The 27137-nt window shown below is 48.1% G+C and overlaps 1 protein-coding gene across 4 annotated transcripts in view; it reads right to left on the bottom strand.

The window, feature by feature from the left end:
* The window catches only part of LOC137425562 (uncharacterized), a 54072-nt gene that overhangs the window by 16156 nt on the left and 10779 nt on the right, over nt 1-27137 (bottom strand). For all 4 annotated transcript variants that reach the window (XM_068114115.2, XM_078776801.1, XM_078776799.1 and 1 more), the window contains exon 3: nt 17953-18014. In XM_068114115.2, coding sequence (XP_067970216.2) covers nt 17953-18014 — 62 coding nt within the window. The remainder of the gene's footprint in view (nt 1-17952; nt 18015-27137) is intronic.

Raw genomic sequence — 27137 nt, 5'->3', positions numbered from 1 at the left:
AGGGGTCTAATCTCACAAGCATGTATAAAGTCTTCACTCAAGCATGTAATCAAATCTCTCAAGCATGTAAAACAACGGTATTAGGGATCTTCGGGGTCTTTAAAGGCCGAGGTGGTGGATGCAAATACCCTTAGGACAATCCCCGGGTCAGACTTGGTCTGTGTGCCAGATTTGGTGGTTGTTAGCCCAGCGGTCTTTGCAAAAAACGTGAACAGGAAGACAGACATCTGATGAATTCATTTAGTGGACTCGTGGGGCACCCGTGGGAAACCCATGGACATAGACGTGTATGACATTTGGACATTTTGAGTTAGATGCTGCAAGAAGAGTTTTACAAAATGGGAAAAACCCTCACTCTCCTTTCTCCTCCCTGTCCCTTTTCCCTCCCCTATCTTTACCCTCTCTCTCCCCTCTCCCTACCCTCGCTGTACCCTCTCTCTCTACCCTCTCCCCCCCCCCCCCCACCCCCACCCTCTCTTCATATTCCCGCACAAAGCGACTTCGTGTTGCCCGGCGACGCCAGGTACTTTTGTTTGCGAGTTATAAATAAAAATAGTAAGCAGGTACCGGTAAGTGTCTAGTTATTAACGTAGCAAAGGAACATTGTTACAGGGGTCAAAATAAGTTATCCACAAAATATGTTGCGCGTTCATACAACAAGACCCCGAGGGAACGACATGTTATGTTTAATCAACACGAGGAGTTATTATTGAAGGGCAATTTGATTCCACTGTAACTTATCCAGTATTAACCCCAAACGTAAAATAACCCACGCTATTTATTTAACAACCCTGAATAAAGGTTAAACTCATTTAGAAGGGGTGCATTGCAGAACACACCCCACTTTAGATTTTCCATTAAGCCAGATCTATTGACTTTTGTCTAAACATATCTGCGGACAGACACAGACCTAACAACTGTACAAACCACATGTCAACATACTGCACCACTGAGAGTCGCTAAGCAGTCCCGGAGCTATTTTAGGAATGTCCTCGAAAATGTAGGTCACTTGTGTCACTATGTGCGTTGCACAGGTGACCGACAGGTGATCACCTCGTACTACACTGCACACATGTTGGCCGCATTGTTTGTAGCCTCGGTCATACCTGGCTAAACAGAAATCAATATTTCAAGCAGCTGGGATTAAACAAATCCAAAGTAAAATTGATGATTTCATTTGAAAAAAAAAGAAGATTGAGACTTGAGGCTTGGGAATCGATTCACGAAAATCACCTCCGACATTCACCTTGGTTGTGACAGGTGATAAGATTATTTTGAATTTTATGTTGGATGGCCTTGATTACTGATAATAAACTTCATTTTCCCTGTGCTCTCACTTACTTCAGCATGTACTACATCATCATTCAGCCATGTTTATAGTATTTTGTCTGTTGTTATTCTGGGCTGCCAGGATAGCATAGAGGTACATACTCACCACTGAGCTGTCTATCCTGGGTTTGAATGTCAGCCCAGCTATAAACCCTCACCCTGGCACTTCATCACAATGTGTGTGCCGTCCCTCGGATGCACATTAAACTAGGTGTTCCCTTTGCTCGCATTAGTTGGTCTCACGGTGTCCTTCATGAAGAGGAGGCGAGCTTTCGCCAGCACCCTGAACAAATTACAAATTCCTACTCTAACCTACTCCACTATATCACCTGCACAGCCACGCCCCCAGCAAATGATGCTACCCACAGTCATGTTTGGCATTGGAAGGAATCATTTTGTTGGTCTTATCATTGTAATGAACCCTTGCTATAATGAAAAAAAAAGAAGAAGAAAACAACCGCTTGTTTCACTTCCCAAGGTTCAACTCTATGCAAACGCACACACCTGTCCAGTTTTATCCTTCCATGCCTGCTTCGATGTGCTTACTTTGTCCCGTTGTAGCAATTTTAAGTTTGTTTATCTGGGCCTCAGCTTGCTTGGCCTAGCTGAGGCCTAGCCAAACACGCGTGAGCAAGAATGGCACTTTGTTGAAGGAATACCTCCACCAGACTCAACAGTTCATGTTTTTACGACATAGCACATAGGGATTAGGGCAATGTCATCTGGAACAGCGTTTGTCTGTCCGTCCAGTGTATGTATGTATGTATGTATGTATGTATGTATGTCCCTCACAAACGTCCACCAATCAGAGCTGAGAATCTGGTCACATGACGGAGACACGTTTAGTAACCATTACAGTTGTATATTTTACTAAAACGAAATATAATAACCTTCTGCAGAACGTTTTGGGGTCCCAGCGGGTGTCGTAAGGTAGGTAGGAGGTTTCAGAAATTCCCCAATACAATTATAATTTTGAACAGATGATAACGGTTCGCTGGTTTGATAATATCTCAATACAATCGTGATTTAACATTATATTTTGATATATTAATAATATAGTATTAATTTGTGATTGGAATGATGAATGATGCTATTTGGAATGAAAATAGAGACAATACGAGTTTGAAGCAGAATGAGGAAATGACGTAAGGGTTTCCATCCGTGACATTCGCGGATTCCCTATTTGCAGATTCGCCATTGACTGGATATAGCAACATGCAGACTCGGGACATTTTTTTTAAAATCCATATCCTTTACGAACCTGCTGTCAATGCCTGATGTTCGACTGAAGGTGGCACAGGAATGTGGAATTTATTGGAAAAAAAAAAATACTTGCATTATTTGCTAACTGCGAACTGGTATCCCCACCAGGTCATACTGTCCTCTTCAACTAATGTATCAGATAGCCGGCTACGCCGTTGTTAGACTATCGGTCTTGTTTATCCCACTGATAGGTCGGATTTGCACCTGGACCTTAACCAAAATCTAATCACTTTGTTCTTGTCACCTACCCAACTCATCCACCAAGTTTTGTTATAATCCAGCCACAACTTTTTGAAATATCATGCGACTGTATATGTCACTTTGGCCCCATTCCTCAATGGTATGGAAACACATAAAAAAATTCCAGTATCCAGATCCAGATCTTCACCAAAATCTAATCAATTTGTGCATGTCACACACCAAACCTGTCCACCAAATCTTGTCCAAATCCATCCATAATTTTGAGATATCCTGCTCACAAACAAACAAACAGCCAAACAGTCCACCTTTGGTGTCAGAGGTTAAGGATACAACAGGACCAAGTATGTCCCATTAAGAAAACACAGCAGACTCATGATACGGTTAACAGTACAGGGGACAAACGACAACAGTTAGACAGGGCAGATCTGATCCAGTATTTGCTTTTGAAGAAGTTTTCACGTGGTTGAGGTAAGTGAGTGGACTCAATTTTTACTGTATTCACTCATAGCTGTGAAAACCACATGCGCTCAAATATTCCCATCATGTGGCAAATCCAATAGCAATAAAATCATCAATGTTGAATAAAACAAGAAGAAAAAGACAGAAAATGTCATAGCCCCGCCGTGGTTTTAGTAATGTTGCTGTGCAGAGTCAAAGGCTGTCAGTCGGCCATATTTGGTCGGATAAGAAAATAAAATCTTCTGCAAATGTATACTCACGTGTTTCGTCTGTGCCAAGTTTGAGCAAAATCGATCCATGCATGTCTGAGAAATGGATGGGGACATGTTCAGGTATCAAAATGGCCACCAGTCGGCCATCTTGGATCTGATCTCGAAAAAACATGATGTGCATATTCAACGCATCATTCATTACCTGTGTGCCGTTTGAACAAGATTGCTGAATGTATGTCCGTGAAAAGGTTGAGGACATGTTCAACATCGGGCCAATCGACTAACAGCTTCCTACTTGCAGATTCATTTGGAGTTGGGACACTTGCCTTAAGTTTCAACCTGGCTGGAAATAGAACCCGGGTCCTCTCACTTGCAAGGCGCGTGCACTAACATCTATGTCCCACACAGAATTGTACACCATCTAATACAATCGCGATTTACATCCTAAAAGCACAATTGCTCTTATACAGATACATTCGACTCAATCATGCAAGAGGATGGTAGAAAATCGTCAACCAGGGAAAAACGAGATAACTATCGGAGTGCAGATATTCAGTACGAGCTCCAAGGAATATTAGCCAACAAATTTAGAAGTGAAATACTTGCACGTGTTGCAAATTGCAAGTATTACTCGGTGATGCTCGACTGCAAGCCAGATATCGGCCACTAAGAGCAACTTTGTTGTTCGCGTGCAAGATGGAGGTGTCTAAAATATGCGTTCCTCTCTTTTTGTTGTGAAATACACTACCGGTGTGAGACTAACAAAATGGGAAATATTGCACCGCTTTGGTCTGCTTTTGTCCAACTGCAGAGGCCAGGGGTACGGCAATGGCAGCACCATGAAAAGAAAACATTCCAATGTTCAGGTTCAGATTCTATAGATGAACCCTTGAGAATTAGTGCATTCAGAAAGTATTCAGACCCCTTCACTTTTTTCACATTTTGTTATGTTGCAGCCTTATGCTGAAATCGTTCAAATTCATTTTTCCCTCATCAATCTACACTCAATACCCCATAATGACAAAGAGAAAACAGGATTTTAAAAAGTTTTGCAAATTTATTAAAAAGAAAAAACTGAAATATCACATTGACATCAGTATTCATACCCTTTGCTACGACACTTGAAATTTAGCTCACGTGCCTCCCATTTCTCTTGATCATCTTGGAGATGTTTCTACACCTTGATTTGAGTCCACCTGTGGTAAATTCAATTGATTGGACATGATTTGGAAAGGCACACACCTGTCCATATAAGGTCTCACAGCTGACAATGCATATCAGAGGAAAAACCAAGCCATGCGGTCGAAGGAACTGCCTGCAGAGCTCAGAGACAGGATTGTGTCGAGGCACAGATTTGGGGAAGCCTACAAAAAAATTTCTGCTGCATTGAAGGTTCCTAAGAGCACAGTGGCCTCCATCTATCTATAATTCCAGCAATCTCTGTGTGTATGTTTGTATGTTTGTATGTTTGTATGTTTGTATGTTTGTATGTATGTTTGTCTGTGACCGCTGTTTCTCGACAACTACCGGTCCGATATACTTGAAACTTGCCAGGTATATTGCTGGGGACCCGAGGATGTGCCTTTTCAAGGTTTTAAATTAATCGCAGAAGTAGTTACCGAGCTATGTCCAAAAAACGATTCAACCAATCAGAGAGCAGCGAGCTATCACGTGTGCCGAACGTGGCGAACAGACTCTGCCTCGGATGGCACATTTGAGAGCGTATTCATTTATTTCCCGTCGGCAAACTATGTTGGCGCTATGTTGGCGTTAAACGATGTTTTAAAACTAATTAAAACTAATTTGCGATTCTTTCGCTTTCCTGCGATATGCGACCTTCCGGAGCTCCTGTGAGAGCGTGCGCCATTACGGATAGTACGGGTACGGGCATGCCATATGTTGGCGTTAAACTATGTTTTAAAACTAATTAAAACCATTTCATGTAAATAGAGGGGGGGGGGGGGGATTGTCACTGTACTCGCAAGCCGTTCGCCGTTCGCTTTGGCGTTGCGAATGGACCAAAACATTTCATGAACCAAACCATTTCATGTAAGGCGTTCGCCGTTCGCTTTGGCGTTGCGAATGGACCAAAACATTTCATGACCCAAACCATTTCATGTAAATAGAGGGGGGGGATATAATTTTAGATATATATATAGTACGGGCATGCCCTAGTAATTCTTAAATGGAAGAAGTTTGGAACAACCAGGACTCTTCCTAGAGCTGGCTGCCCGGGCAAACTGAGCAGTCGGGGGAGAAGGGCCTTGGTAAGAGAGGTGACCAAGAACCCGATGGTCACTCTGGCTGAGCTCCAGAGATCCTGTGTGAAGATGGGAGAAGCTTCCAGAAGGACAACCATCACTGCAATACTCCACCTATCTGGGCTTTATCGCAGAGTGGCCAGACGGAAGGCTCTCCTCAGTGAAAGACACATGAAAGCCCGCTTGGAGTTTGCAAAAAAGCACCTGAAGGACTCTCAGACTGTGAGAAACAAGATTCTGTGGTCTGATGAAACCAAGATTGAACCGTTTGGCCTCAATTCTAAGCGTCATGTCTGGAGGAAACCAGGCACCGCTCATCACCTGCCCAACACCATCCTAACGGTGAAGCATGGTGGTGGCAGCATCATGCTGTGGGGGTGTTTTTCAGCAGCAGGGACTGGGGGACTGGTCAGGGTTGAGGGAACAATGAACGGAGCAAAGTACAGAGATATCCTAAATGAAAACTTGAAACAGAGCGCTCAGGACCTCAGACTGGGCCGAAGGTTCACCTTCCAACAGTACAATGACCCCAAGCACACAGCCAAGACAACGCAGGAGTGGCTTAGGGACTACTCTGTGAAGGTCCTTGAGTGGCCCAGCCAGAGCCCTGACTTGAACCCAATCGAGCATCTCTGGAGAGACCTGAAAATGGCTGTCCACCAACGGTCCCCATCCAACCTGACAGAGCTTGAGAGGATCTGCAGAGAAGAATGGCAGAAAATCCCCAAATCCAGGTGTGCAAAGCTTGTCGCGTCATACCCAAGAAGACTCGAGGCTGTAATCGCTGCCAAAGATGCTTCAACTAAGTACTGAGTTAAGGATATGAATACTTATGTCAATGTGATATTTCAGTTTTTTTATTCTTAATAAATTTGCAAAACTTTCTCAAATCCTGTTTTCTCTTTGTCATTATGGGGTATTGAGTGTAGATTGATGAGGGAAAAAATGAATTTAAACGATTTCAGCATAAGGCTGCAACATAACAAAATGTGAAAAAAGTGAAGGGGTCTGAATACTTTCTGAATGCACTGTACATGTCCCCTGCAGTGCTCAGACTCAACGTTGTGGTTTCCGATGCTGCTCAGTGCTCTGTAGTGTCCATATTAGTTTGCGGCTTAATACAGTGGCCGTGCACATTTTATTGCTGCTTCTACACATAGATTGAACGTGAGTACATACTCACATTGAGCCTGTACATACTCACATTCAAAAGACATACTAAGCCACTCCTGCGGACATTCCAAAGCAACACACATATATTGCCGTGAAATCACTTTCCGAAACGCGATGGGAATGTGAAACTGAGTCCGTCAAGGTCGTGCGCTATCAACTCCAGAAGAGAAAGGCTGATCACCGAGTGTTGCTGATGCTGCTAAAGGAATGGATGCGACATGTTATAGTGAGGGATGTCTCTGGTGAAGGAAGTGGGGACTTTCAGATTTCTCGTACATCTGGTCATCTGGTACGATATACTTGTCCAAATCGACTTGCTACGTCCTACAGCCATGCAATATCACAAGAGATCTTTAAGTGACAATGATCTTATAAAAGGCCATAACAACATACATATCCTGCTAAATAATTTGAACACAAGTGATCTGGAACCTATTGAGCTGCTGGAGGAACTCGAGCTTCTGCGTTGGAAAGATGTGACCGCTAGAACCACTGAGGTGTATCTCACTCACACACTCACTATCACCAACCAAAATCTCACTCATCGACAATTACCCAAATGTACACGTGGCCCTGAGAGTGTTACTGACGACGCCTGGAACCGTTGCATCAGCAGAACGCTCTTTCTCAAGGCTGAAGCTCATGAAGAGCTACTTATGCTCGACAATGTCACAGTACAGTCATATCTGGCCATCATCTTAATCGAGAAGGACTTAGAACGAAATACGAAGTATGACGACATTAATCGAGGATTTTGTGTTCAGGAAAAGTAGAAAGGTGAAATTGTAAGCATCGATTAATCGTTGTATGTGTAATAAATATATTCTTCACCGGGAGATCTGTCATCATTTTATTGGCCTCCAATAGCAGGGTCTCATATTTGCACACGACATCAATAAATTTCCTGTAATAGGAAGTAAATGGACATAAATGAATGCTGACACCGATACAAAATGGACCGAGAAAGAGCAACAGATTGCAGACCATCGCCAGGACTTTTGTGTGGTGTTTGTGTGGTTTGTAGATCATGCATCGACGACATCGGTTTATGTTCATACAGCGGACAAAAAGACCTTGTCGGTTATATTGCAGAGATTCATGTTCCAATCGTATGGATTTTATTGACGTCAACATATTTTTATAGCACATACTTTAAAGATGCACTTAAAGCGCGGCGTTACGCGCGCTGCTTGTGAGCAAGGAGGAAGCGGACAAGCGGTAACATATAAACGCCTTTATTCAAGACTACACTGTAACACTGTACCGCTACCGCTCCGGGCTGGGCGCCCGGTGTCTCTCATGAGGCCACGCCTACCACTCGGACGTGGCCACCGCCCACTTGGTGCGTGGAATGATGTCACCACGCCAGTGGGCTTTTGTGTCCGCCACACGCGCCCCCCCAGAATTCCCGCGCACCTGGAGGGCCAGTTTGCGGGGCAGACGAATGACCCGGCCGAAGCGCCCCCTGGCGATCGGCGGCGTCCGGGGTGCAGGGATGCCAGGTGGGATGCCCCTGGCTGCTCCTGGGATGGGTGCAGGACCGGGGGGCGGCGTGGCGGTGGGGCTGGGCGGTGCCGGGGGTCCGCCCGCAGGAGGGCGGCCCCGACGTGGGGGTCGGGCCACTGGCGGTGGATGGTCCACATCGAGGTGGGCCGGCTTGAGGCGGTCTACCGAAACGCGGTCAGGAGTACCGCCGATGTCCAGGGTGAAGTGCTTCGCCCCGGTCTCCAGCACGCGGAAAGGCCCGTCGTACGGGGGCCGCAGTGGTGTCCGATGGGCATCGTGGCGGACGAAGACGTACTCCGCCGTGCGAAGCTCCGGGGCGACGTGCGTCGGTGGGTGCCCGTGGCATGCCGTTGGCACCGGGGCGAACCTCTGGGCGGTCTCTTGCAGAGCGGAGCGCTGCTGTGCCGCGGACCATGGTGCCGTGGAGTCGGGGAGGAACTCGCCCGGCACCCGCAGCGGTTGCCCGAAGACCAACTCCGCCGCGGATGCGCGCAGGTCCTCCTTGGGCGCCGTCCGGAGGCCCAGCAGGACCCAGGGGAGCCTGTCGACCCAGCCGCCGTCGCGGAGGGTGGCCCGGAGCGCGGCCTTCAATGAGCGGTGAAATCGCTCACACAGGCCGTTAGCCTGGGGGTGGTAGGCCGTGGTTCGGTGCAGCCGGACCCCGAGCCCCTGCGCAACCGCCCCCCAGAGCTCCGAGGTGAACTGGGGGCCGCGGTCGGATGAGATGTCTGAGGGGGCGCCGAACCGGGCGACCCAGGTGGCGATGAAAGCCTGCGCGACATCGGCCGCCGTTGTCGACGCCAAGGGCACGGCCTCCGGCCACCGGGTGGTGCGGTCCACCATGGTGAGGACGTGGGTGAAACCCCGCGAGGGGGGCAGAGGTCCCACCAGGTCCACGTGGACGTGGTCAAACCGGCGTTCCGGCACCGTGCACGGGGCCAACGGGGCCTGGGTGTGCCGGTGCACCTTGGCGCGCTGGCACGCGAGGCATGTCCTGGCCCAGCCGCGGACGGCCTTCCGGAGGCCATGCCAGACGAACTTGTCGGCGATCAGCCTTTGGGAGGCCCTCGCGCCCGGGTGGGACAGGCCGTGGATGGCGTCAAACACCTGGCGCTGCCAGCCCGCGGGCACAATGGGGCGAGGACGCCCGAGGGAGACGTCGCACAAGAGGGCTGCGCCCGCGCCGTCGAACGGCACCTCGGTGACGCGGAGGCCCGTGACGGCGGTCCGCAAGGCCTGGACGTCGGGGTCAGCGGCCTGGTCCGCTGCCATCCGGGCATAGTCGATGCCGAGGTGGACTGCGTGGGCGACGGCCCGGGAAAGGCAATCCGCCACCGGGTTGTCCTTCCCCGCGACGTGCTGGATGTCCGTCGTGTACTCGGACACGGCCGAGAGGTGACGCTGCTGCCGGGCCGACCACGGCTCGGTGACCTTGCCCATCGCGAAGATCAGCGGCTTGTGGTCGACGAAGGCAGTGAACGCCCGGCCCTCGAGCAGATGGCGGAAGTGCCTGACCGCCAAGTGAAGTCCGAGCAACTCGCGGTCGAAGGTACTGTAACGGCGTTCGGGCGGGCGAAGCTGCCGGCTAAAGAACGCCAGCGGTTGCCAAGCTCCACGCACCCATTGCTCGTGCACCGCGCCCACCGCGTAGTCCGAGGCATCGGTGGTGAGGGCGATCGGTGCATCGGGCGCCGGGTGCGCGAGCATGGTGGCGTTAGCCAAGGCGAGCTTCGCGCCCGTGAACGCCGTGTGCATCTGCTCGGTCCAGGTAACGTCGCCTTTGCCCGGCTTACCTCGGAGAGCTTCGTGCAGGGGGCGCAGGAGCTGGGCGATACGGGGCAGGAACCGATGGTAAAAGTTCACCATGCCCAGGAACTCCTGCAGCCCTCTGATCGTGCGGGGGCGCGGAAACCCCTTCACCGCCTCCACCTTGGCCGGCAGGGGGACGGCTCCGTGCCTGGTGACACGGTGCCCCAGAAAATCGATTGTGGCGGCGCCGAACCGGCACTTTGCGGGGTTCACAATCAGGCCATGCTGGCCCAGGCGTTCGAAGAGCGTGCGGAGGTGGCGTAGGTGCTCTTCGCGGGACGCGCTGGCGACGAGGATATCGTCCAGGTAGACGTAGACAAAATCCAAGTCGCGCAGGACGCTGTCCATCAGTCGCTGGAACGCCTGAGCCGCATTCTTCAGACCGAAGGGCATGCGCAGGAACTCGAAGAGTCCGAATGGCGTGATGACCGCCGTCTTCGGGACGTCCTCCGGCCTGACGGGGACCTGATGGTAGCCGCGTATGAGGTCCACCTTCGAGAAGAAGGACCTGCCCGCCAAACGGGCGGAAAAGTCCTGAATGTGGGGGACGGGGTAGCGGTCGGGAGTCGTGGCGTCATTGAGACGGCGATAGTCCCCGCACGGTCGCCATCCCCCGCCGGGCTTCGGCACGATGTGCAGCGGCGACGCCCAAGCGCTCTCTGAGCGCCGAACGATGCCGAGTCGCTCCAGGGTAGCGAACTCCGCTTTTGCCACCGCCAGCTTCGTCGGCTCGAGGCGGCGTGCCCGGGCGTAGACCGGTGGCCCGACGGTGGGGATGTGATGGGCCACCCCGTGCTTGACGGCCCCCGCCGAAAAGGTGGGCCGCGTGAGGGCCGGGAAACCGGCGAGGAGGCGGGTGAATGCGTCCGCTGCCGGAAGCGTACAGACCAACGTGGCCGGAACCGAATCGTTCGGCAAGCCGCTCGTTGAGCTGGGCAACGCACATGCGAGCGAGCTGAACGTCTCGGCCTGGACAAGCCGTCTGCGCTTGACGTCGACCAGGAGCCCATTAGCGCACAGGAAGTCCGCGCCAAGCAGTGCCATGGGCACGTCGGCGGTGACGAACGTCCATCGGAAAACCTGCCCTCCAAACCGCAGAGAGAGGCAGCGTTTTCCGTACGTACGGATGGGCGTCCCGTTCGCGGCAAGCAGCGCGGGGCCCCCACCCGCGGCGTGCTTGTCTGACATGCCGGCGGGAATGACACTCACCTGTGCTCCCGTGTCGCACAGGTAACGGCGCCCGGAGAAGGTGTCCGTTATGAACAGCAGGCTGCTCGAACGGCCGGCGCTCATCGCCACAATTGAGCGCCGGCCCGGGCGTTTCCCGACCCGTTGAAGGAGCACGGCGGATGACACCGCCGAGCTTCGTGGCCGAACTTGGCGTGGAACCAGCACCAGGTGGTGGAGCTGGAGGACCGCGGCTGGCTCCGCCAGGCCGGTGGAGTCGACGGGTTTCCCCGCGGTGGCGGTTTTCGCCGCGGCGGTGGGCGGGGCGTGGCGGCGTTCACGAGGTGCGTATCAGCATGCTGCTGAACCACAGCGTGCTGTAGAAGATGATGCTGTGGAACATCAGCGTGCTGTAGAAGATGATGCTGTGGAACAGCAGCGTCGAAGGCCGTGACGGCCACGCCAACGCTCGCCCGCGTGTCCGAAGCGGCGAAGTACTTGTCCGCCTCGGCCGCCAATGCTCGGGGTTCCGTTAGCCCGGTCCCGGCCAACGCGAGGCGAACCTGCGCTGGAAGTTGGCGACGGAAAAGCGCCCGGAATAGCGAACCGGGGGCTTCGTCGCCCAACAGTGACAGCATATGGTCCATTCGGACCGACGGGCGCGTCTCACCGAGCTCGGGGAGATCCAGGAGGCGGTCGGCCCGTGCGTCGTCCGTGAGTCTGAACGTGGCTAGGAGTAGCCGCTTGAGTGCCTCGTACTTGTGGCCGTCCGGTGGGTGGCGAAGGACGGACACAACTCGAGCGGCCGTGCCGGGCCCGAGGGAGGCGACGACGTGGCAGTAGCGCGTGTCATCGCCGGTGAGGTGCCGAAGCTGAAATTGGGCTTCGGCCTGGACGAACCAGACTTCGGCCTGAGCCTCCCAAAATTCCGGAAGTTTGACGAAGGCGGCCATGGCGATGGCGTCGCGTGTGGAAGGATCGCTCCGGCAGATCCAACGTCGAGGGTCACCAATAAAGCGCGGCGTTACGCGCGCTGCTTGTGAGTAAGGAGGAAGCGGACAAGCGGTAACATATAAACGCCTTTATTCAAGACTACACTGTAACACTGTACCGCTCCGGGCTGGGCGCCCGGTGTCTCTCATGAGGCCACGCCTACCACTCGGACGTGGCCACCGCCCACTTGGTGCGTGGAATGATGTCACCACGCCAGTGGGCTTTTGTGTCCGCCACACACTCACATTTTTAATAAACGTCCTTCATAGACACTCACATTCAAATTGTACATACTTCATAGACGTACTCACATTCAAATTGTACATACTTTATAGACGTACTCACATTCAAATTGTACATACTTTATAGACGTACTCACATTCAAATTGTACATACTTTATAGACGTACTCACATTCAAATTGTACATACTTTATAGACGTACTCACATTCAAATTGTACATACTTTATAGACGTACTCACATTCAAATTGTACATACTTTATAGACGTACTCACATTCAAATTGTACATACTTTATAGACGTACTCACATTCAAATTATACATACTTTATAGACGTACTCATTCAAATTGTACATACTTTATCGACGTACTCACATTGAAATTGTACATACTTCATAGACGTACTCACATTCAACTTGAACACACTCAAATTGTACATACTTTATAGACGTACTCACATTCAAATTGTACATACTTTATAGATGTACTCACATTCTAAAAGTACGTACTTTATAGACACGCTCACATTGTAATAGGGTGTCCTGTACTTTATAGATGTACTCTCCTTCTACTTTTACATAATTAATAACTAGTAATAGACGTCCACAACCATCCTTGACCATGTTGTGGAACATCGGCTGAGGCCCTCCCCTTTTCACGTTAATTGGTTCACGAGTTATCAAACAGAGTGACCACTATATTCGACATGGGTGTGTGTCTGTCTGTCCGCAGCATAACTACCCGATGATATCAGCTGATCTTGATGAAGCTTGGGTGGGAGGTTGGTATCATGATCTAGTTGTGTCCTGTCTAGAGTGGGCGTATTACGCCCATTGTGGGCAGAGCCACGCCGAAAAAGATGCATGATCAGTCGATGCATGATCGAGTTCAAGCTACATCTTCTCCGAGGGGTTTGGTGGAATCTGACAGGGGTTTCGGTATTTGGTTAGGCCAATGTCATGTGTCTAGCCCCACTGAGCTCGATTTTTCATTTTCGCCCCAGGGTGAAGGTCACAAGGTCACGAAATTTTAAAAAGTAGATTTTTGATGGTTTTATTACATTGTTCGCTTCCTGATAGGGTGAAATGTCGTATATGATCTTATATTATCACATACATCATGAAATACAAGTTTTCCAACAAATTTCAGAATCTTCGACCTTTGACCTTTGAAGGTCACAAAGGTCAAATTTTCAAAGTTGTCGGAATCAAACCGAATTTTCGATATTGTGTAGCTAACTAACCTCATAACTGATTATACATTATTTTCTATTTCATTTCAAGGTCAGTAACCTTCGTTTTGACATTTCAAGGTCACAAAGGTCAAATTTTCAAAGTTGTCGGAATCGAACCGAATTTTCGGTATTGTGTAGCTAACTAGTCTCATAACAGATAATACATTCCTATTTATATATTTTCAATGTCGGTTTTGACCTTTGTCATTGAATACCGCTCGCTCGTGAACCATCGTCATCTCCTGACTTGTTTGCTTTTAAATACATTTTCTCCACAAATGCTTGAGCGATTGACACAAAACTTTCAACATAGGAGCGCCTGCCCATGGAGAATTTTTTTTTAACAAAGATACATGATGATTAGATGGAAAATGTGTCCGGCATCACAAAAAGTCTGTTTTCTACAGGCATGGGGATGCAGGGTGTTTCACATATCAGGAATAAACAGCCTCAACTTCCTTTTGCTCGCCATCGGCAGAATAATGATTATAGGTTTATTGAGTTTTAAAAAAGGTAACGTGTAATACTGGCTACTAACAGGTGGTCTTTGTGGCCTACGTTGTTTTTTGGAAAACACAGTCATGGCTTGTGGAAGAGCGAGATCATTGAACGGATCAGGACGCAACAGAACAAATGGAATGGAACAGTACAAAGAGTGGGGATTGGGGGTGAGGGGGGGAGACACAAACAGCAAGGTTGAAGGACACAATAGAGGGAGACATGGACAAAAAATAATGAGTGTGGGGAAGCAGGTGGAGTATGGGATGACACAAGGGGTGGACAAGGTGGAAACAGAAGCAAACTCAGGAAGGAAGGTGAGCTTGTGGGAGGTGGGGGTGGAGGGTAGAAAAGATCATGGTTTTGGATTGGAGACAATCGGAGATGGCGGTGAAGAAAAAACCTGGAGGGAAAAATAAGATTCAAGAGAATGTAGAAATTGGTTCTACAGTTGGGGGGGGGTGTGGGGGGGGAGAGGATCGACTGCGTGAAGGTGAGCAGTGCTTATGAATGTGTTTCACTAGAGGGGTTGATGGTGGACCACGTGCGCCCTGCAGAAACCTGGGGGAAAATGGGGGGGGGGAAAGCACAGAAAGAGCAGAGACTGCAAGACCAGAAAGGAGGCAGTAGAAGACGGAGATCAGCGTTCCGGACGGAACATAACAAAAGCAGCACTATGTTAGCACATTATGTGCAGACAGGCAAACAAAAGGACCCAAATGCAATACGCTGACCCCTGGTCTGGCGAGGGTATTAAGTAATCGAATAGAGCAACACTAAAAATGAAATGTGGACCAACCTTGCTCCATCAAGCACGATCACTCCACGCTTGTCTCTCGGGGTTTAATTGGCAATGAAAACAAGCACACACGACGGCGAATGCAATCGACTTCCTAAAAACACTTCTGGTCAGTCAATAAATCACTGACACATATGGAAAGGCAATGGCACACACGTGATGACCTCAAAATTAAAGGTCAACAGCCGCTTGAACCATCGAGCATCACACAATTTGATCAATTTATTGATGAGACAAGGATGTAAGTGAAGTCCATTTGAGTCTAAATCTCAGGGCATGATTATACATTGTTCTATCATTCCTAAACTTAATAAATAAATAAATAAATAAAAAACCATACACACACACACACAAAAATAATATACAACATGATATCTCGAAACGTTATGATCGGATTCTGACGAAACTTGGTGGAGAGGTCGGGTGTGTGACAAGGAAGAAACAAGAAAGAGCAATCAGAGATTGCAAACCCTCGCCAGGATGTATTTTCAGTGGTTTTTAAGGCTTTTGTGTAAAAACAAATATGGCGGCCGAACCACGTGAACGATGACATCATTAATTTTTTTCTAAACTAATTTATTCCTAGATTATGCTCAATAAATTTCATCTTGATCGGATGAAGTTTTGGACTTGTCGAATTATGACGTCATAATGGAGGCACCTATGACATCATCATTAACATATTCTATTCCCCATGGAGAGTTCTTTATAATGAGCCATGTCTCAATTTTTTCTATTCAGTGCTTTCGGAGATATGGAGGTGCAATTTTTTTCGGTTCTTCCAAGATGGCGGTCGAACCACGTGACCTATGACATCATAATTATCTTTTAAAAGTTCTACAGGTGGAGTTGCACCTATGGTGAAAATCTCCTGTCAATCGGACCAACGGTTGCAGAGAAAATCATATTTATTCTGTGCGGATAAACAAACAGACAAACAGACAAACAGACAAACAGACAGACAGACAGACAGACTCAAATGCAATACCCTCTCATCTGGCGGGGGTAACAAACACAGTATGCGGAATAACGGATTTGAACCTCGGATTCCAGTACGAGTTGCATGCTGGGATGGCAATGCCAGACAGGCCAATCCTTCTTTAACAGCCACATGAAAGGTTTGATGGGAAAGCAAGTTAACACTAATGTGTAAAACAAAACTTGTATACACCTTTGGTCTGCACATACAGCAGCAGGTGGATAAAATACACCAAACAATGCAATAGAAGGTTCCAGGAATAGAGCGAGGATTCAGTCGCACATCCACTTGATTTGAGTGGTGGAAGAACTATGAAGAAGCAACAAGAGGTGGACTTCCTCTCTAGTCGTAGTCAACGTGTGGCCCTGAATGGGTTTCTCTCATCTCCTCTTCCTGTTCAGGCTGGAGTTCCACAAGGCAGTGTTCTGGGCCCCGTGCTTTTTCTGGTCTTCATCAATGATCTCTCTGACTCTCTTGAAAATCCTCTCGATCTCTTTGCTGATGACTCTACTCTCTGTCGCTCCATTCTTCATCCCTCAGATCGGCTGTCTGCAGCCTCCTCACTCTCTGCAGACCTTGACAAAATCACAGACTGGGCAAACAAGTGGAACATGTCTTTCAATCCTGACAAATCTCACACTCTTACGATGTCTCTCCGAAAAGACCGACTGGACAACCCTCCCATCCACTTTCTGAATAATCCTCTCCAAGAAGTTCTGTCACTCAAGCTTTTGGGTCTCACTATCTGCCATGATCTTTCCTGGGAAAACCACATTTCAAATCTGGCCTCCAAAGCCAGTCGCCGACTGGGCATCCTCCGTTGTGCGAAGTCCTTCCTTGGCACACCTGAGCTCCTCACCACATACAAGGCTTTCATCTGCAGCTCAATGGAATACTGCTCTCCCCTCTGGGCTGGTGCTCCTGCCTCACACCTAGCTCGTCTTCACACTGTTGAAACCAAAGCATTCAGAATCATTGGAATCTCCCGCGATGAAGCTAACTCCAAGGGCCTCTCACTCACTCACCGCAGGCAGGTTGGTGGTCTTTCCGTCTTCTACAGACTCCTCTCTGGCCTTGCCCCCCCAGCTCTCTCTGGGCTCTGTCCTGCAAATATTCCTACAGGTCGCACAAGAGCTGCCTGCAACCCTCTTATGGTTAAACTGCCAAAATCAAGACTCTCTGCTCACCTTCACTCCTTCATTCCTCTTTTCTCCCGCCTCTGGAACAAACTCCCTCACTCTCTTCAATCCCACTCCACCCTCCAAGTCTTTAAAACAGCTGTTCACCACCATCTCTTATCTTCCCCCATCCAAAACCTTGATCTTTTCTACCCCCGCTAATTTCACCCCAATTCCACTTTTTTGAAATACCAACTTCTGTCCAGGAAGTCCTTGGTGTCTTATACTTCTCCCCCCCCCCCCCCTTCCCATGCCTCCTCCCCCCGGGCCCTCTCCCTTCCACACATCTCCCTGCTCTCAAATGTTGTGTTTGTGTGCTTCCCCTTCTCTCCCCATCTTGTCTTCCACTCCCTCTTTTGGGGTATTTTGTTTGTCTGGTTGATTTGTTTGTGAAGTAAATGTTAGCTCTTTCACGAGCCTCGATTCAGTATACAAAAAAAAACAAAAAAAAACAAAAAACAAGGAGCTGGAAGATTGTGAGCGAAATAGTTGTCGATACAAGAGCCTTTAACTTGAGTGTGAAGTCATTGTTCAGTTTTACTAGAGTGACATCATTGTACCCTTTTAGCCACTGGTCATGCATCGTTTTAGCGGCGACCGCTCTCGGTCCACCATCGCCATTTTGTCAATCCCTCAAGACTGCTCACTCACCTGCGTGCACTGCAACCGAAGGCACGTTGTCCAGAACCTGCTCCAGATCTTCCTTGTCGGTGCTGCAAAGAAAACTTGGTGTCAGAACAGGTATTCCTGTGTACGACCTGGCCTTCTCAAGCACCTCAACTATTTCAACCTCTCTCAACAAGGCCCATCTGTCACAGATCTAACACGGTTGCACTAAACAGTTTGCACAGATTACATCGGGTCTAACAAAATGTTATGTACGTGTATGTAATCTACATGTAGATGGCCCGAACACGACATCGAATGTAAGCAATGGGAATCTATCACCAGTTTAACGGCCAAAATTATTCCCACCTCGTGTGGGCCGTGCAATGTTTTTGGCCCAAGTCTTTCACAAACCGGATGGCCAGACCTGACGTTCGACTGAAGACAAATCTGGCGGTAATTTGTAACTTGCTCAGGGTCTTGGCCCAGCAACAACTCTTGGACTCTTCCCGAAAGACAGTGGGATCTTTAACGTCCACCAACGAGCAGTAGGCCTATGCCTCAATAGGCCCTGCAGGCCCGCACGCACATCTATGCCTCACCCTGCATGCAAAACACCAGGGTGCCACTTTTATAGGTGAATCGAGATTTGAACCCAGGCTAGACAGCCGAGTGGTGAGTGTGGAAACCATTAGGATCTGCCAGACAAAATGTAGGCCAGACAAGTACTGCGGTATTCAACCGTCATCGACGTGCTCACTAAGCATGCTGATGACCTGTAAACTAGCAAGTTTGCAGAACCCTCACCTTGGTTATGGCAAATAGTGAAGGCAAAACCCACACATGCTGACTCCCATTAATCACCAAAATCTCTGTGCTACATATTTGTAAAGCGACACTGACAGGGTTATATGTAGCAAGTGCAGTCACCATTTAAAACCTTTCACGCCAGTCTTGCATCACAAAATGGTGGGGGAGGGGCGGTACGACCTGGTTGGGGAATGGAAGAGATGAGATGTACGAATATGTGGGTGGGGTGGGGATACCCTTGTTGGGGTGGGGGTGAGGCATGACGATGTGGTTGGGGGGGAGGGGAAAGTTAGTTACCCATGTAGAGAGGGGAGGGGTGGGGAGGGTGAGGTACTCATGTGGGGCAAGGGTGGGGGTGAGGCATGATGATGTGGGGGGGGGGGGTGATACCAATGTGGAGGGGTGAGGTGCCCATATGGGGGAGGGGTGTGGGGGTGAGGCATGACGATTTGGGAGGAGGTGAGGTACCCTTGGAGGGGTTGAGGCATGACGATGAGGAGGGTGAGGGACCCATGTGGGATTGGGGGAGGGGTAGTGAGGCATGATGGTGTGGGGTGTGGGGTGGTGAGATATGACCACGCAGCGGTAATGAATGTGAGGTAAGCCTGGTTTTTTTTGGGGGGAGGGGGTGCGGTCACAATCAGAGGTAATGGGAAAACCCCAATATTGCCACTCTTGGGGGGAGGCGGGTTGTTTTGACATCCCCCCACCCCCCGTTTTAGGGGAGGGGGGCAAGGAGGAAAATTTTTCCTGTGCAAAGAGTGCTTTCACCTTAGTGTTGCCCAGGTAAAAAAAAAAAAAAAAAGGAAATTGTAACACCCTCTGCCACCATCACAGGTGGCGCTACACTGTACACATTTACATAGATAAAATTTAGGTCCCTCTCCTGCCCCCCCACTCCCCTGCATGAGGCCGCAGCCACAAAGCCTATGTTATCCCCCAGACAAAGTTGTATTTGTACCCCGAGTAAAGTATAAAAGTGTTTATAGCTGGAGTACCCGGCGTTGCTCAAGAGAAAAAGAAACATTAACATATTTGAAATGAGGGCAAATACAATGGAAAAGCAATTACATCCAAATCAGAATCCAACACCAATGTCAAATCATCATTTCACCTTTTTTGTTGAATATATGTTGCTGAATGTGCCATTCATCACGTTTCTGAGTTAAGTATGATGACGTTCAGGAATAAGAAGAAGCCTTCCCACCAACTTCGACTGCTTCTGAAATTATTTTATTATTTGTGTTCAAATGTCTGGTGAATGTTTTGTATTTATTTATGCAAATGTTTACTTGTATATAACTGTCATTAATAAAAAAAAAGACTTCGGCACTACAGAGCGATTTTTTTTTAAATCCAAAAAACGAACTTTTTTTTTTGCCTAAAACACTCCCAGACACTCACTGATGAACCTCTGAAGGTTTGACAAAGATCCGTTCAGCCATCTCTGAGAAAAATGGCGACACAGACAGACAGACATACAGACATACACACAGACCAACTGCTCTCTTATATAGTAGATATATAATATATATATTTCAGTCTTGAAAATTCAGATGGGAACGCTTACTATAATCATCAATAACGGAAAGTAAAGTTGGCTGTTCCATCTGCAAGCATTCACTGCTTTACATTTCATTCCTGCAATGTACATGTTGAAAATAATCAGGCCATTGTGTGAAGGTGTGCTGGCCAAATTTTACATTCCAATCGTGCTGTACGGAGAAAGGGATTCGCCTCAGCGGCATAGCCGTGCCCCTAGAAATGATGCAACCAGTAGCCGAGTGCTAAATACATGAGAAACATTGGTAACCAAAGGAGACTAGGCCTCACACTCGGCTATCCTATAAAACTGCAGAATGGTCTGGCATTGAAGTGCTCACTCTGGCCAGAAATACAATCTTCATTACAAAATCCATGCCTATAACCGTTGGAAAAACGTTGTAAATCACTTTTATAGTTCAATCTTACACAACATAGGAGCTTCATTGTAATGGAGAATCTGATGCGATCTCCAGTTGGAATCTCAAGAGGCTGTCATGGGTGCGCCATACATGAGGTGGGCAATCCTAATATCCTATATTCAAAATAATATGAATACGCATTGCGTAGAGTGAGGGCTTCGTCAACAATGGTCAGTCGATCAAGTATGCAGCCCTCACAAACATCTGTAGGCCTCGGCCTAGCTAGGCTAGGTTGTTTGATCTCGGGCTTAGAATTAAAATTCAAATTAATTTTATTGAATGGATAGATTGGGATAGAATGCAGGACTTACCTATATAGGACTTACTTAGTAATGCAGGACTTACTTACCTGTAGGCTATATAGTCTAGACTTCTAGTCGACTGGACCAGGTACGTAGGTCCGACTGGCAGGTACGTACTGAAATCGGTGCGCCTGGCTTAAATGAAGTCTGTGTAGCTGGCGGAAAACTGAAGTCGGTGTGGATGGCGGAAAACTGAAATCGGTGTACCTGGCTTAAAAGAAGTCGGTGTAGCTGGCGGAAAACTGAAGTCGGTGTGGATGGCGGAAAACTGAAATCGGTGTACCTGGCTTAAATGAAGTCGGTGTAGCTGGTTTCGAATTCAAAATCCGTTCTGTACAGTACTATATTGTAATTTATTGATTTTAATCAACAGGTGAAAATAATTTATCGGTCGCGCCAGACCAAAGCAAGATCACGTGAGCAAGATGGCGGATCATGGAAGGGACAAGATGGCGGATCATGGAAGGGACATTTGAAATGACATGAAATTGTGTTCCCAAGGGAATGGGGAAAAATTCCCAAAACTAATTTGTGAAATTTGAAATGAAAGTTAAATTTTGAATGGATTTACATATACATGCAATTGTGTTCCCAAGGGAATGGGGAAAAATTCCCAAAACTAATTTGTGAAATTTGAAATGAAAGTTAAATTTTGAATGGATTTACATATACATGCAATTGCCATAGAGGTTCGCTTACGAAGCTCTCTAATACAGCCTGGTGTTGGCCTAACAGTTAATGTGGCTGGCTTGAGATATTAGGGTCCTGGGTTCGAGCCCCTGTCATTCCGCTGAATTACCACCAGGTGGGTTAACTCAGCCCGTCATCCTTCCGAGGTCAGAAAAATGAGTAACAGCTGACGGGTAATGGTTGCACCAGTGGCACAGCCACGCCCCCCAGAAAATGATAGGGCCAAGCAGCCACAGGCTGCATATGAAGCACCACCAACATAATATGGAGTTTTACTTTGTATAAATTTTACAGAATACTGCTGGTCGAAGGCTTGGGCTACCATAATGACAAGTCGGAAATTTACCTTCAATGGCAAATGCAAGCAGATCGCTCACCTGACAAATGCAAAGCAAATGGCAGCGATGTGTATCTTTCACTTTCGCTGACCATCCAAACACAGGTAGGTCAAGCTCAGCACGGAAGAAGGGATTCGTATTACTTTTTTTTAACATACATGAAAAAAAGATTACACTGCATTACGGTAAAAATGTGTAAAAACGGATCCCCTTAACTACAGACCTATCAGCTTACTTGCAATCATCAGCAAGGACATGAAATCCATCATCGCAGTTGAAATGAAATCCTTCCTCTTCTCCAACAACATCATCTCAGATAACCAGTTTGGTTTCAGAACAGGTTACTCTACCATGGACATGCTGCTTCCACTCACCCAACAACGGATGGAGGCCCTCAATGTCAAACATGACATCAGGGCCGTCTCTCTGAACAATATATCTCGAGCTTTCAATACATTCTGGCATCCCGTCTCGGTCTCCAAACTCTCTGCCTATGGAATCCAAGTCCAACTCCACATATGGGTCACTGACTTCCTCTACTCTCATAACTAATGTTTGGATTTCAACGGAATCATTTCATCTGCTCTCCCTGTCAAGGTGGGAATCCCGCAAGGCAGTATTCTGGGCCCAGTCCCATTCCTCATCAATGATCTCTCTCGCTCTCTCGAAAATCCTCTTTATCTATTTGATGATGACACCACCCTCTGCTGTGACCTTCCTCATCCTAAACAGGCACCAGCTTCTTCCCTCTCTTCAGATGTTGACAAAAATCTCAAGCTGGTCAAACACTTGGAATGTCTTTCAACCCTGATAAATCTCACACAATCACTTTCTCTCTCTGAATGGACAATCTGACAAACCCAAACCCCATCTACTTTCTTAACAATCCTCTTGAAGAAGTTGTGTCATTCAAACTCGTAGGTATCACTATCAGCCTGCATCTTTTTTGGGTAGGCCATATTTCAAAGTTGGCCTCCAAAGCCAGTCGCCAACTGAGCATCCTGTATTATACAAATTCCTTCCTTGGCACACATGTACTCCTATCCACCTACAAGGCCTTCATCCACAGCTTGATGTAGTATTACTATCCCCTCTGGGCTGGCTCCCCTGGCATGACGCCGTGGAAACCGAGGCCTTCAAGATCAATCAAATCTCCCGCAATGACGCTGAGTCTATGGGCTTATCATTTCACCATAGCCGACAGGTCAGTTGTCTCTGTCTTCTACTGCCTCGTTTTGGTCTTGCACCCACTACTCTTTCTGTGCTTTGTCCACCTGTCCCCACCTCCCCCTTGCCCCAGGTTTCTGCAGAGGGCAGTCCGTCCACCATCAATCCCCTCCTGGTGAAACTCCCAAATGCAGAATTACTTCTCACCTCTACTCATTTGGTTCTTTCCCCACCCTGACCTGTGGAATCAACTTCCACATTCTCTTCAATGTCATTCTTATCTCCAGGTACTAAAGGCAGACGTTTACCACCATCTCAGATGCATTTTTGTAACCACCATCTCAGACCTAAAACCATGATTTCTTTTTTTTCCATTCACGTTAATCACCGCCAACCCCCTTATCCTCTTATCCTCTCCCATCCACAAGCCCACCTCCCTCCAAATTCCCAGTTCCTGCCTGAGACTTTTGCTTATGCATCCATATTGTCCACCCCGTGCTTCCTCCCCCACCTCTCACCCCCCCCCCCCCGCCCCACATCCCTTATTAGTCCCCTACCGGTGTACACAGGAGGGGACTATAGGTTTGCACGCCGTCCCTCCATCTGTCCGTCAGTCAGTCAGTCAGTCTGTCAGTCTATCCGTCTGTCTGTCTGTCCGTCCGTCTGTCTGTCTGTCTGTCCGTCTGTCTGTCTGTCAGTCCGTCACGCAAAGAACAGTTTTCCGGACTTTTTTTTCTAAACGCTTAATGCTCATGATTTCAAACTTGGCACATGGTTTCCTCATGATAGGTTACAGATCAAGTTCGAACTTCACGACGTTTCGATCATTTTTGACAAAGTTATGGCACTTTGAACTTTGGTAGGGGACATGTATTGCAGCGCAATACTCAGAATGCTTGAGCAATAGAATTATTTTTATTTTTTTTTGTATACAAGATCGAGGCTCGTGAAAGAGCGAACATTAATCACACAGAAAGACAAACCGACACATAAAACATATAACATCGGGAGCGGTAGACAAGATGGGGAGAGAGGGGGAAGGACACAAACACAACATTTGAGAGCAGACACGAGAGACATGGAGACATCGAGAGATCTGTGGGAGGGAGAGGGCTTTGGGGGGGGGGGGGACATGGGAAGGGGAGTTGGGAGAGGTATAAACCATATGGACACTGCCAGGACTTCCAGGAAAGAAGTTGGAATTTCAAACAAGGTGGATCTGGGGTGAATTAGTGGGGGTAGAAAAGATCAAGGTTTTGGATGGGGGAAGATAAGAGATGGTGGTGAACAGCTGTTTTAAAGACCTGGAGGGAGGAGTGGGATTGAAGGGAGTGTGGGAGTTTGTTCCAGAGGTGGGAGAAAAGAGGAATGAAAGAGTGAAGGTGAGCAGAGAGCCGATATTTCGGCAGTTTAACCATCAGAGGGTTGCTGGCAGATCTTGTGCGACCTGTAGGAATATTTGGGGGACAGAGCACAGAGAGAGCTGGGGGAGCAAGGCCGGAGAGGAGTCGATAGAAGACATAAAGACCACCTACCTGCCTGCGGTGAGTGAGTGAAAGGCCCTCAGAGATAGCTTCATCGCGGGAGATTCCAATGATTCTGAAAGCTTTGGTTTCAACAGCGTGAAGCCGAGCTAGGTGTGAGGCAGGAGCACCGGCCCATAAGGGAGAACAGTATCCCATTGAGCTGCGGATGAAAGTCTTGTATGTGGTGAGGAGCTCAGGTGTGCCTAGGAAGGACTTCGCACGACGGAGGATGCCCAGTCGGCGACTGGCTTTGGAGGCCAGCTTGGAAATGTGGTTTTCCCAAGAAAGATCATGGCAGATAGTGAGACCCAAAAGCTTGAGCGACAGAACTTCTTGGAGAGGATTGTTGAGAAAGTAGATGGGAGGGTTGTCCAGTCGATCTTTTCGGAGAGACATAGTAAGAGTGTGAGATTTGTCAGGATTGAAAGACATGTTCCACTTGTTTGACCAGCCTGTGATTTTGTCCAGGTCTTCAGAGAGTGAGGAGGCTGCAGACTGCCGATCTGAGGGAGGAGGAATGGAGCGGCAGAGAGTGGAGTCATCAGCAAAGAGATAGAGAGGATTTTCCAGAGAGTCGGCGAGATCATTGATATATGAATGAATGAATGATCGTTTTAAGGCCATTTTCCCCGCTAAAGCGGGGGTTAGCCTTGCGGGCCCCATGACAATCATGGTTCCCTGTTTGAGGCAATGTTTTCATGGCCGGATGCCCTTCCTGACGCCAACCCTTGATCACGCTCTTACGATGCGCAGGGATTGATAAAGACCAGAAAAAGCACAGGGCCCAGAACACTGCCTTGGGGAACTCCAGCCTGAACAGGAAGGGGAGATGAGAGAAATCCATTCAGGGCCACACGTTGACTACGACCAGAGAGGAAGTCCGCAAGCCATGCATGGAGATTTCCATGGATACCATAGGAGGAGAGTTTGGTGAGCAGAGCGGGGTGCCAGACCGTATCGAAGGCAAGTGATATGTCAAGGGAGACAGCTCTGATTTCCTGTTTGGCATTGAGGACCTCCATCCATTGTTGAGACAGCAGAAGCAGCATGTCCAGAGTGGAGTGACCTGGTCTGAAACCAAATTGATGATCAGAGATCAAGCCATTGAAGAGGAAAGATTTCATATCCGAAGCAATGATGGATTCCATGACTTTGCTGATAATTGGGAGCAGGCTGATTGGTCTGTAGTTGCAAGGATCTGTTTTTGCACCTTTTTGTGTACAGCGGTAATGTTTGCTGAATTCTAGGATGCTGGCAGATGACCTTGAGCAAAAGATAGGGTGAAAAGAACAGAGAGAGGGTGAGATAGAGCGGCAGAGCAGGATTTTAGGACCCGTGGGCTGATGCCGTCTGGTCCAGTTGCAGAATCAGAGTCGAGGCTTGATAAAAACTTCTCCACCTTGTCAGGAGAGAAGGACACAGAGTCCAGGAGCAGTTGGGTTCGACTGGGAAAGGTGGGAATAGAGAGAGATGGGTTTGGGACTAAAGATTTTGAGGCAAACACAGAGTTGAGGCATTCGGCTTTGTCACGTGCGATGTCAACTGTGTGGCCATTTTAGGTAAGGGAGGGGATGGAGGGGGAACAAACACCATTAACGGATTTGACCAGACGCCACCAGGATTTGGAGGAAGGAGACAGGTTTGAGAGTTCATTCTTGAGTGTGGAGAGATAGTGCTTCCTGGCACTCCTGAGGGTAGACACACACTTGTTCCGAGCTTGGTGGAAGGAACTGAGATTGCCTTCAGTTGGATTAGCCTTCCAAGAGGCAAAGGCAAGTTGTTTCAGGGCAACTGCCTCACCACAAGATTCAGTGTACCATGGACGGGAGGAAGGGTAAGACAACTGTAGACGAGATGGGATAAATAAATAATGCTTGCCTTATTTGTCCAAATCTCCCTATATTTTGTCCTTCAACTATGCTGTTGCTGTTTGACCCCATCTTTATGCTGTTCCTTTTGTTTTATTATATCCTGATCCATTTAGTGTTCTAGCTCTTACACAAGACTTGACTTTGTATACAAAACAATATAGTAATGAAAAACCACGCATAGAGCGACACTTGGCAACACAGAACGAAGTAGAATGGCACTCAGTAGAGCATCCTTTTGACCTGAAAATAATTAGTGGTTGAATTCAGTGACCTAATATGCAAATAGTCTTCAACGTTTTAAGTTCATCGGATGCAAATTGACAATTTTAGAAATTTGGCTTATGTTGACCTTTTGGCCGATGTTGATCTCAAAATTAGTTGGTGGTTGGTTTCAGTAGGCTGATATGAAAATTCTTTTCAAATTTCAAGTCAATCGGATTAAAATTGAGGATTTTAGAAATATGAAAAAAGTGATTGACCCTTGGCCTATGTTGACCTTTTGACCTCAAAAATATATAGGATTTTGTTGGACCACAAACTACCATTTGATGAAGTTTCGTGA

This window comes from Myxine glutinosa, chromosome 4, assembly GCF_964187855.1.
Source record: "Myxine glutinosa chromosome 4, kmMyxGlut1.1, whole genome shotgun sequence".
NCBI classification, from domain to species: Eukaryota; Metazoa; Chordata; class Myxini; order Myxiniformes; family Myxinidae; genus Myxine; species Myxine glutinosa.
This window is presented reverse-complemented; position numbering and strand designations above follow the sequence as displayed.